Here is a 12,109-nt window from a genome sequence, read left to right on the forward strand (position 1 = left end):
AAGACACTGCCCTTTTTTGATAGCAACAGCTTCGAAAACTGAGTGAGAATGATAATGGCAGCCTGGAAAGCCTTCTACAAAGAGTGAATATTAATCTTATTGTTGAAAAGGTATACCTGACTCCTTTTAGGCAGGTATTTGAATGTATGTTAATTCCCTATAGATCTAGTTTCTTATAGATCTAGTGCATTAGAAACAGCCTTAATTGTATGCATGCATGCATGCACTCATCAATGAATGATTTCAGCAGACACAGAAGAGCAACCATTATTCTCGAATTACCCACCAAGAAATAGTGAAGAATATGGCTTTGGGGCTCATTACAACCAACAGATAGAAGTAAGTCAGTTTTTCCTAACATTGAACACAAACACCATGGCAAATTGCCAAGTGCTTTTTCAGGGAGTCTGCAGACATCATCTCGATTTAGCTTACCCAACGAGAACTCATTAGATCTGAGTCGACAATCATTGAAAAAAGAAGAAGAGTCTTGAGAGTATTTAATCTTCTCATGGAAACTCCCACACCCAGGAGCGTGCTCCATTGCATGTTTTACCCTCAAACGAGCCAAGGAACATATCCAAAAGGCAACTAGCTCTTTCTCACACCCGTGTATAGAGCTTTCACGACTAGCTGATGCCACTTCACAGCACTTATCACGAACAATCTCACTGTAACTGCTCTCACCAATTCTTATGTGTGAGTTAATAGTCCATACAATGATGATAATCATGAAAACAACTTTCACCGCAAGCTAAGATACCCGATTTTATATTATTGTGGTCCGTATATACATGGGTCAGATTGCTTTAGAGTACAATATGGCCATAATCTTATAACTGTAATAGTGATGATTATACAATTCAGTAATGCCCTTGCAAATATAAACTTATACTTAGTCATTTCCAAAGTAGAATTTGAATATAAATCCCTTAATGTATAACGTACCCCCAAATATTGCTAATTTATTGCATGGTGATTTTGTATTGACTATTTATCCAACGGGGACAGAGGAAGGCATGTCAGAGCTTCTCTCAGTTGAGCTTGCCAGACTACAAGATGGTCAATACTTCTATCCATGCTTATAGAAAGCCATTCTCTATGTCCATGCAAACAGCCACAGTCCACAATACAATACACTGGCCTAGCCCTGTGAAGATCGAGCAGATCCAAAAGTACGAAGACTGCAAGACAAAAGGTTTATTAATTTTTCTCCAAATTGTGTGGACAAAGACACACAAACCTGAAACTTTCCTTCTCTCTTCATCCATATGGAGTCTTGTAACTGAAGAGAGGCGTTCAAAACTGCACCAAGTGTATCGAGATACGAGGCTTGCACTACAATTGACAATGGCATTATTAACTTTGAAGAAGATTTTATCTTTTCGTCTGCATGTCAATCCAGAAGATCATGACACAATCAAACAATACAAACACCCATCTTGTATTCATGATTCAAACCGAAGTGCATGTATAAGTAGTCTATATAATTATAACTAGAGTAAAGTATCAATCACCGGACGTCATCATATGTCGGACACCAATATCGTCAAAACTACAAAAGATACAGACACCATTCAAAGACCATTTTAAAGCTAATGTATTATACTATCTATTCTCCAAATTGTGTAGTTATACTGTGAAAATTGTTTGTTTTACAGCTGAAAGAAAACGCTGTCCGGTGGTAGCGATTGTCAGACAAAAACAACGTAAGTTCGGACAGTGCTGATATTCTCACCAGTAAGGACTCCTGCGAAAATGTAAGAACTGAGCACTATAGCGGAACTCTTTAGCTAGCTGCAGACCAAAAATGAAGCTCAAACTCCTATCAGGCTCTGCACTAGCCTCGACTCAAGTCCGCTTTACAGCGGCCTTGAATCGAGGCTAGCTCTGCACTACACTCAGTTGAACTGGTAAAGGTATCTCGATCAATAAATCGGACATTGCGGTTATGATCAATTAACTGGACACTGTCTTTTACAGTGCTGCTGGGCTCAAAATGATGTCTAATACTATCAGACTTTGCATATTATACTTTTCTGCAACTTGCTGACTCTATTAATATAAAACAAAACGTATACATCAATCATGATAAACAATGTTCAATGTTCTTTGTTGTACTCTGATCTACCTAACAGATCTTGTGACTGGCGGACCTTCACACAAACGGAAACCACACTGTAAAAACAAAACATATATTTTCAGATATCATACTGGAAATGTTGCTGAGAATAAACAATTGCACACATTGACAGGAATAACTTTTTTACCTCATCCACACTTTTTTTGGCTCGCATGACTTTGTATGATACAAAGTCTCTAGTTACATAATTTGTATTGTGAACAGAGCAAAGTGCATAATAAAAATTAGTGTCTTTTTGTATACCCTGAAAATGAAAATGTTCTGGCCACATTCACTAATACCTTTGATGCCGTGGACAGCGGAGGTATAGTCTCGTTAGAATAAATAAATAAAAACACAACACTGTGAGTGGGAATTAAACTATAACCTTTGACTCCCAGAGTGCTTGCAGCCTTGGGCGCTGGTTTACTCCCTCTTCTGAGTGTCATTTTGAACCCTGAAAAATTGATTCTACATAATTATAAGCACGTTCAATAATACCTTTGATGCCTTGGACAACGGAGGTAGTCTTATCAGAAGTAGCTAGAATAGATTATTAAAACACAACACTGCATGCGACTGGAAATTTAACTAACCTTTGACTTCCAGAGTGCCTTCAGCCTTGGGTTCTGGTTCACTCCCTCTTTTGAGTGTCCTTTTTGACCCTGAAAATTTGTATGACTTTCATACCACATATATACGTATGGGCATGTTTAATATCTTTGATACCTTTTGCAGACGTAGATCTGCATGAACCATTGGTGGTAGTCTCGTCAGAAGTATAGCTGGAATAATGGGAATTAAAATACAATATACTGTGACTGAGCAACATAAACAAACATTTGACTCCCAGTGTGCCTATACAGCCTTGGGCACTTCTCTTCTGAGAGACCTCTTGCATGGGTTCTGAAAAATTAAAGACTTTTGTGCCACGTGTATTAATTGGCATTTACTTTACTGATACCTGTGATGCTCTTAACAGACGTAACATCATCGGAAGTAGATCTAGTCTCGTCAAGAGTATAGCTGGAAAATTGGATACATAAACACAATTAACACGAAATGGGACTGGGCAATGAACTATATAACCTTTGACTTCTACAGTCTTGGGCGCTGGAGTAAAACAAGGCTATAGTCTAGAGTATAAAGTGCACGTGCAACAACTATTTTTAGACATAAGCATCCGCCTATTTATAATACGATAGATTGTAGTTGCATGCCCTCTTCTCTTTATAAGCCCTTGGTAATACCCTTTACAGACGTAATACTATATACGGAGGTATTAGGTAGTCATTAAACAAACCTTTGACTCCAAGTGTACTTACAGCCTTGAGCATTGCTTTACACCTTCTTCTTATCGTCTTCTTGTAAGATGTTTATGCCACATAATAATGTACACGATAATACACATTTCGAAATAAGATACCTGTGATGCCCTTTGCAGACGTAGCAACATCGGAGGTAGATTTAGTCTCGATCGTCAGCAGCTAGTAGCTGCATGGATACATATAAAACACAACACGGAATGGGACTGGGAAAAAAACTACAACCTTTGACTCCCAGAGTGCCTACTGTACGTACTGTAACAGTATTGTGTGGTGGTTTACCCCCTCTTCTGCATGGGTGTCCTCCTAGACTCTGAAAATTCCGTGTGCTGGTATATATATAGAGTTGGAACGGTGAAGATCGTGATCACGTGACCTTGCTCCAGATATTCGAAAGTGCAAGTCGATCATCCGAGCCTAGGAAAACGATTTTGCTATTGTTTTACATTGTGTCCTGATTATTATTAAAATGTTTTATAAATGATGCATGAGCGCCAGCAAGTTGTGGATTCTACCTTGTCAGTGAGTATACATGATCTAAACTAGATCTATACTACCTGTATGCTCATAGGCAACCGTCTTTGGCTGTTAATTTAACCATGAATACTAGATATACAAGTAACTTACCATTTTCATGTGCTGTATAAAAGAGAAATGGTTCAAAAGTGGCCTTTGTAAGATTGTCCGGTTAATAAATATTATTGATCATAACTGCAATGTCCGATTTATTGATCGAGATACCTTTACCAGTTCAACTGAGTGTAGTGCAGAGCCTGATAGGAGTTTGAGCTTCATTTTTGGTCTGCAGCTAGCTAAAGAGTTCCGCTATAGTGCTCAGTTCTTACATTTTCGCAGGAGTCCTTACTGGTGAGAATATCAGCACTGTCCGAACTTACGTTGTTTTTGTCTGACAATCGCTACCACCGGACAGCGTTTTCTTTCAGCTGTAAAACAAACAATTTTCACAGTATAACTACACAATTTGGAGAATAGATAGTATAATACATTAGCTTTAAAATGGTCTTTGAATGGTGTCTGTATCTTTTGTAGTTTTGACGATATCGGTGTCCGACATATGATGACGTCCGGTGATTGATACTTTACTCTAGCCTAAGACTGGTGCATGCAGTCAATTTTGTGAAACCTCATCTATATTGATTGCATGGGTGCGTGCAAAGGTGTGGTGTGGTTAAAGTTATGTGACTGTCTATAATTTAATATAAATAGTGTCTAGATTAGTTGTCTACTAGAAATCATAGCCTGCAGCCAGTGGTCCTTTCTCGGCAACGCCATCAAGCAGATCATCTGATGATGGAGGCTCCTAAGTATTTAACTTTTGTATAGCCATGTTTAATCTATATTCGAAATAATTAATGCATGAGGTGCCCTAGATTTATAATTATTAGAACTACCATGCAGTGAGTATACTAAGCAATCTAGTAAATCTAGATCTATCATAGTAATATAGATCTATAAATATGCATCCGATTTACCCGTGTTAGTCTACCTTATACCATATATATAATATTATACCATAGTTGATGTAATCACAGCGACACTCTATAATTATACGAAATAATAATAGCATCATATTATTATTATGATGTTAATATACATGTAGATAATTGTTTCTTGTACATAATATTATATATGTAGTCTCAAAAAATTTATGATGCTGTATATTCCATTAACTACGTACGGTCTATAATAATTATGTTTGCGAAATCATCATGGCACTAGTCTATGGTATATGTTTCATGAATATTGTTCATCTCTCCTCACAGCTCTAGTGTCAATGTATGTGCATCGAAGTATGGAACTGCCGATAATGCATTTCTTTGGGTCTGCATTGTTCTTGGTGTAAGTATCAATCACACACACTCTATAATTATGTTGCGCTCAGTGCCATGCATGAATATGCATAGCTACTTTAGTTATATCTGGTACTGTGTACCATTGCTAATCTATAGATCTAGTGCTACTATAAAAGGTTAACTGTGCGTTTACTTTTGGCCAATTAAACACACATGTATGCAGATGCTAGTAGTGATTGGGCTCAGCTTCACATACCAGAGAATCAACCTGTGTAAGCAACTGTGCTGGAGCTTACCTGGAATTGTACAGTGAGTATTGTAATCACTCAGATCTGAAGACACACAATTTTTGTGGTAGTCTAGTTCATCAGAATTTATATGATCCTTGAAATAATGACTGTCAGCAGCACAATAGCAATGGTATTTTTTATAGCAATTTATGCTGTAAAGCAAAGGATCGATGCACAAACTCCCTATGAAAAAATTGCCTATAATTATGTTGATAACAATTACCATGTGTAATACAGGCCAGTGAACCTGCTCACCCACTCAGCTGATTACATCATCAACCTCGTACTCTTTGCTGCTCTATCTGGAGACATTGGTATAGTTCTGATGACGCAGCATATGAAGTTACCTACTACCAACCCTTATACAGCCATCTTTTATCAAACAGGTATAATCGGCACTGTACTCTTTGCTAAACACGCATTATAGGCATAGTGTTGCTATAATTTGAGGATTTTCACTGATTTTAGACCACCCTGCTGTATTGTGCACGCTTATATAAACCGGCACCGGGCAGATTTATTCCCTAACTGAGGTTTCAGGACGTGGCGTGTTTAAGGCCTTGAACCATCATTGAATCACCGGCATTTAATCCAGACCAGGCGCTTATTCAGCCAGTATAATTGTATTCGACTTAATACTGTACAAAAGTAGATATGAGTAGGTATCTTGTATTTCTTTGTCTGAAATCAGTATAAAATTTGTCTTTGATAGTTTTGACGCCCGTATTCTCTGTCCTGGAAGTGTCGGTGAAGTACTTCCCCCTGTTCTCGTGTGTAGACGCTCCAATACCCCTCGTAGGACACATAGTTGGTCTGATCTACCTGCCATTCCTGTAAGTATGACACTAATTGATATACCATATAAGGAAATTTGTTGTAGCCCACATTAATGTTAAATGGAACATTTGTGTGGGTGTTCCTTGCATTAAATTAAATTTAAATTAAATTAAATTAAAGATGGAGCTGGCAATCTTTACTCCAATCAAAATCAACCGGTTCTCGTACCTGCAATACTATAATCATTGTGCTTGGCCTCAGTAGATCAGAATATGACGCTCCAATTGTGTGAGCCCTGAGTGCTCTTAATTGATAGTGTTTACATTAGCTGCTTAATTATCCTTTCAAAGTTGATACTGCGTGTACATGTGTGACGAAAGTGCTCACTGTAACACTCAGGGCCATCCTACACTTTTAGTATTGTATAAGGATCCCCACCTATCTGTATACAACCCTGGATTCCTACACAGCGGCATGAACGCCCACGAGTCAGCTAGCAAGCGAACAATCCAGTGGTGGCCATGCATTGCCCATGCATGCACCTTTCCCAGACAGATCTTGTATTATAGAGACATTCATATTATTGGATGGAGTATAACCTCTAATTTGGCTAAAGCCCATGCAACTCTCATCATACCATAGGCTCTGTCATATCATTGTGAGGGACGTTGGACTCTCTTGTGTCCTCGGCAACAGCAATGATGTTATTGTAAGACTGTGCATGTGACTGCATGTAGCTCAATACAACACTTGTGGAGATCAACGTTTGCCCATGCATGTTTCTATAAATAAATACACCACAAATTCCACCCTGAGTGAGTACTCACTCTGTTGTGAGAACAATTTTTGTCGAGGTCAGCTTGCCCACGAAGATTACCCACTATACGCATGTAGCGGTATGTAGTGAATGATCCATCTATCCCTATTAAGTTTCCTGAACTAACACTCAATGTTTGGTTTTGTCCCAATGCATGATACAGACTGGCCTGTACATAGGCATGAGACTGCCCATCTACCTTGTGCTCCTATGCATAGTCGTGTGGTACATTTATGCTGTTGTGCGTGACTGTGTCTTGTGTCGCAAGCTGGGCTTTGGCACAGCAGTGAGTTGATTGTTTCTTTTGGTATGCATGTGCATGTAAATTATAGTGTCAGTTATCTTGATTCGAATATTTTCGCATACTATAAACGATTGTGTACATACGTATGGTGTACACTTACTGATCGACTACTTGTAACAGATGGAGCAACTTAATGGGGCCCATCGAACGTACAACTATTACAAGCAGTGTGTTACACATCTCTTCAAAAAGTAAGTTCACTTGTGTGTGTGTGTGTGTGTGTGTGTGTGTGTGTGTGTGTGTGTGTGTGTGTGTGTGTGCGTGCGTGCGTGCGTGCGTGCGTGCGTGCGTGCGTGCGCGTGTGTCAATGTAGTATGCGTGTGAATTATGATTATAAATGCATTACATACTACATGCAGGAAACTTCAGAATTCTAGGTGTCTCTCTTCTTTCTGTCCATGCATTCTTTCACGTGAGCAAATATTGTAACTTGATTTCGTATGCGTATACTACGTAGGTACACATACAAACAATGTCACGTATACATTTAGGTGTATGTGTTCCACTATCCATCTATTCACACTGTACGTAGCTACATTGATAGCTTCAATTCATTAGTATAATTATATACGACTGTTACTTAATTCTTTCAGCTCGAAAGTTGCCTCTCAGATTTTCTGCAGCAGTGACTGTCTCAACATTAATTCTCTATCAGGTATATCATGTATTTCCGCTTCTATGAGGGACCAGAGATTTAGAGACTTAGAGAACATTTGCAATAAAGCACAAATCAGTACCAAAAGGCTGCAGCTGAAAACATGTTAATACCTAAGCTAATCAAAATAACTTCCTAGAACAGATAACACAAGACAGTACTAAATGAACAACGAGCCTGGTCACAAGAGTTTCACAACATCCTATTAAACATCTAACCCCAAAAGATGGACAACAAATTAAGTTAATGCGATGACGAGTACAGTATAAGTTAACCGTCTAAGACAATAGACATGAAGAATCTAATAAAGGAAGTAAAGGAAGTAAAAGAAGTAACTAGAGCCACAAGCCTATAGTTAGCCACATTATAGTTAATAGTGTTCCTACAGTGGCCGAGAAGGGTCACCCGCCTCCGCCTACCGCCACAATGAACCGCGTGTGGATGTTTTGTTAACAGCGCACGCTTAATTCTAAACGCTTGCGGTAAACACATTAAGCGCGCGCGGTTGTTCCTGATGTCCGCACGCGGTAGGAGACACACAGCGCGCGCAGTTAAACAAAGAGCCGCCGACAAGTTTTAAGATCAGTCTGCACAAGGTCAAAGGTCCATCAATCATGTCCTGCAGTCTGCAAGGAATACCTTGCGTTAAGTAGAATCCAGATATGATTTATTGACCTTTGACCTTGTGCAGACTGATCTTAAAATTTGTTGGCGGCTCTTAATTTGTTTAACCGCGCGCGGTTTGTTGTGGCGATAGGCGTAAGCGGGTGACCCTTCTCGGCCACCGTATGTCCAGTGTGAGGTAGTGTCCTCACAGCTTCAATTTTTTGTAAGTACTGACACTTGTAATAATAATTATCCTTAATAAAATAATATCTCAAATTAGATTATGCATGCAAAATATAATTAGTTTGCGGGACATACCCTTTAACGTATATGGCCCGTGAGACTAGCAACTAGTTACATGTAACAGTATCCTTAAAATAATATCAGAGTATGCATGCAATATGTTAGTTCGCGGGGCCATGCCTTCAACGTATAATTATATGTGAGACTAGCAACTAGACTAGTTACATGTCATACGTGTGCATGTATATTGTATGTATGCTGCACCAGGACTCTTAATAATTCCATGATTGTGTCCGGCCTTGCAGGTTTGTTTCCTTCTGAGTGGCAGTTTGTTTAATTTTCTCTCATTTCTGGAACGTATACTGGGGGAAAACGAATCATTCCTTGTCCAATGGTTCGAAACTAATCATCTTCCTGGTGGTTTTTATACTGCAATCCTGGAGGTCGCACGGTCCCTGTTGGGTACGTGCATATAATAATTCAGTATAATTATGCTTCAGATTCACTTTTAGTATTCACATTGGCATTAACATAATTATTATTGGCAGGCATATCATTGAGCTTTTTAGATTATACCGTATAGGGGGTATATTTTGAGGGTATAACTTTTGCGGAATGACCATTAGAGAGGTTTTCGCAGATTTAATTTTCGCTATATGGTAGTTAAGACTGGATACGGTTGAACAAGTTCGAACATTGATCATATCTGATATCTGCCTGCTCAACAATAATTAACCATAGTAGCCTTTTTTGATATGTGGATCGTTTCGTGCAACAACCGTATATATAGCATTTATACCCATCAATTTTGTATCGCATGCATGCATGCATGCTGCAAAAAGGCTGCTTTCCGCAAAAATTAAATCGACGGAAACCTTCTAGCGGTCTTTCCGTGAAAATGTGTACCCTCGAAGTATACCCTATAATCATAAATACGGTATTGCAGTATAGACTTTCATTAATCCTGTCACCCTTGGGACAGTGCAGTTTGGTCGCAATAGCGAGGCGCGCGTGGCTGCATTCCGAAAATAGCCTCGAATCAAATGACTAATTTTGTAGTTCTGTCTCATCATTATGCTCTTTAACCAATTTTCTTCTGCCAAACCACATCCAAAACGTCCGTAATAAACAAACCTAGTTTAGGGCAGCCAGAACTTACCAGTAAATAGCGACTGGCCGCATTTCAGGGCGAGTTTTATGCTGTAATGATCATGCTGTAATGATCAAGCTATTATTACCGCACTTACGTCACCACTATTCATTGGTCTCTGTACGATACATAGAAAAATAACATACAGCCCTAGGCATGCACAGTTTCAAGGTGTTTTTCATTTGTTTAAGAAAGTAAAGAAACAGAAAGCCAAGCTTTACGGTACTAAGACTCCAAGCAACGACAGAAACACAGAAGCTACTCTCCAACAAGATGGCTAAGCCTCCATGGGTCCATGGGCGTGGTTATAATTTTATCCCAAGAGAAAAGATTGCAACTCCATGCACCGGTAAGGGACGTCGAATGGCCAACACTTGGACCATTGAAGCTCCTGAGCATCTGTAGGAGTCGACTCTTGTTGCTCAACCAGGGCCGTAGCCACCAACTTTAGAGTGGTCAGGTTATGAAATGGAAAAATCGGCGCGCATAGCGCGCCGAAATTTTTTGGGGCCATGCCCACTTCCGGTATCGTTGGTTACGCCCCTTGTCTACTGCTGGACTAGATTCTGTTTAGCTTTAAAGCTTAGCCCTAACACAAAATAATGTTACAGAACACAACATCTTGATTCTCATCATGATGGAGAAACAGCAAAGTTTTATTTGGCAAGACCACAGAACTGGTTTGCAAATGATGATCGCTTCGGGAACAACAAATTATTAGCTCAACTGGATGGTGAGCTTGGTCTGGAAGACTTGGAAGGGATTCTCTCTCAACATTGACAGCCATAGCAATGATAGCATGCAATACTTATAGATTAATAGTCTTGATCACTTATAGTTCTAGCATGATGCTTGCATGTTTTGCACTGCAGAAGGAGTTTACTGCACATTTTGTCCATTATGTGTTTACTGTAGTGACGACCATTGCCTATTCACCTCGGAAAAAGTGGTCAGGTTAAAACCTGACTAACCTGACTGGTGGCTACGGCCCTGCAACTAGCTCTTTGACAGCAGCAAAATCTGGCATAGCTCTGCTCTTTTTGCAGTCTGCATCGTGGATTGAATTGTTGCTAGGGGAGGTCCTTTTATAGTGCTGCGGTCACGTGGTATACCACACCTACTCGGAGGATATGCACCGATGTATATCCTCCGTATATCCGCTACCATGGTTACATATCCCTCGGCATGTGCCAAACGAACGACCGGTGTATCGAGATGATAGAGTTCCAGATTAGCGAGAGTCTATACTCAATTATGTGCGTGCACTTGATGATATTTCCTTTTCTGCTTAATTCAGTTGTGCTCCCTGTGTCTCCTGTGGTTTCCTTGGTGATTTGTTTTCTGCTGATAATTCATATGGTCGTCTCCGTCTAGTATGTTTTCTACTCTATTTATGACTAAATGCACATGCATATGGTCACAATCATGCAGTAAGAGTCTCCAAGCTTCAGCAAGGGGTAACACCGTGGTATCAAAGGGATTTTCCTCATTTCGATTGGTCAGTTTTTAGAATTCATATTTACTGACTAACTACTTGTTTATTTCAGGCTGCTTCTCTAAGATACGCTGGCTATCAAATTGCATATTGCCTCGCTGCATTTGTGTCGTACACTCTTGTCTTGTGGATCCTAGGTCTGATTGCAATCTTATTCTTTTTTGGCTTCAAATACATGGCAGATTATGCTTTCTACGCCTTAGCCTCAATCCTGTAAGTGGATTGAAACTGACATTGGAGTGTATACAATGTTTTTTGTCATTAGGATTCCACTCGCCTGGATTGGATTTGTTCTTGCTGCTCAAGTCATCGCTTGCAAGACAATGTTTTTGAAGCGTGGTGGAGGACGGTTCATTATCATTTCCAACCAGTGAGTATAATTATAGTCACACAGGTACAGGTAGCACCCCTATAATATATACAGTTGCCGTTTTGAATTCAAGACTTTTTAGATTCAGTGTTGTGTGCATGGCACACATAATAATAATCAGAGTGTGGTGTGTCCTTTTCC

General features: G+C 39.5%; 2 protein-coding genes across 24 annotated transcripts in view; one reads left to right on the top strand and one right to left on the bottom strand.

The window, feature by feature from the left end:
- LOC135351082 (receptor for retinol uptake STRA6-like) overlaps positions 1–12,109 on the top strand; it is a 56,124-nt gene that overhangs the window by 42,284 nt on the left and 1,731 nt on the right. For 3 of the 4 annotated variants that reach the window (XM_064549997.1, XM_064550000.1, XM_064550002.1), the window contains exons 1-15: positions 4,611–4,772; positions 5,232–5,307; positions 5,485–5,570; positions 5,789–5,937; positions 6,264–6,384; positions 6,971–7,037; positions 7,309–7,431; positions 7,570–7,640; positions 7,809–7,861; positions 8,043–8,104; positions 9,259–9,415; positions 11,401–11,476; positions 11,535–11,601; positions 11,651–11,811; positions 11,864–11,968. In XM_064549997.1, the coding sequence (XP_064406067.1) occupies positions 4,756–4,772; positions 5,232–5,307; positions 5,485–5,570; positions 5,789–5,937; positions 6,264–6,384; positions 6,971–7,037; positions 7,309–7,431; positions 7,570–7,640; positions 7,809–7,861; positions 8,043–8,104; positions 9,259–9,415; positions 11,401–11,476; positions 11,535–11,601; positions 11,651–11,811; positions 11,864–11,968 (1,391 nt within the window). In that variant the 5' untranslated portion in view covers positions 4,611–4,755. Of the gene's footprint in view, positions 1–4,610; positions 4,773–5,231; positions 5,308–5,484; positions 5,571–5,788; positions 5,938–6,263; positions 6,385–6,970; positions 7,038–7,308; positions 7,432–7,569; positions 7,641–7,808; positions 7,862–8,042; positions 8,105–9,258; positions 9,416–11,400; positions 11,477–11,534; positions 11,602–11,650; positions 11,812–11,863; positions 11,969–12,109 lie in introns of those variants that run through there. The other variant, XM_064549998.1, reaches the window with a different exon arrangement.
- Positions 2,022–4,597, bottom strand: LOC135351093 (uncharacterized). 20 transcript variants are annotated; one of them, XR_010399379.1, is made up of 12 exons: positions 4,453–4,597; positions 4,075–4,391; positions 3,730–3,864; positions 3,549–3,616; positions 3,448–3,483; positions 3,087–3,148; positions 2,963–3,028; positions 2,852–2,907; positions 2,719–2,787; positions 2,624–2,665; positions 2,511–2,579; positions 2,022–2,178 (listed from the first exon to the last, which is right to left on the bottom strand). XR_010399379.1 is itself a non-coding variant. In XM_064550023.1 (11 exons), the coding sequence occupies exons 6-11, from the start codon at positions 3,021–3,023 to the stop codon at positions 2,128–2,130; spliced, it is 345 nt and encodes a 114-aa protein (XP_064406093.1). In that variant the 5' UTR covers positions 3,024–3,028; positions 3,087–3,486; positions 3,549–3,616; positions 3,673–3,864; positions 4,075–4,391; positions 4,453–4,597; the 3' UTR covers positions 2,022–2,127. The 20 variants fall into 20 exon arrangements, 3 of the variants coding, with proteins under 3 accessions (XP_064406093.1, XP_064406094.1, XP_064406095.1); XR_010399377.1 differs by having other exon boundaries at positions 3,448–3,486; XR_010399369.1 differs by having other exon boundaries at positions 3,673–3,864.

The sequence above is a fragment of the Halichondria panicea genome, chromosome 17 (genome assembly GCF_963675165.1).
Source record: "Halichondria panicea chromosome 17, odHalPani1.1, whole genome shotgun sequence".
In the NCBI taxonomy this organism is placed as follows: Eukaryota; Metazoa; Porifera; class Demospongiae; order Suberitida; family Halichondriidae; genus Halichondria; species Halichondria panicea.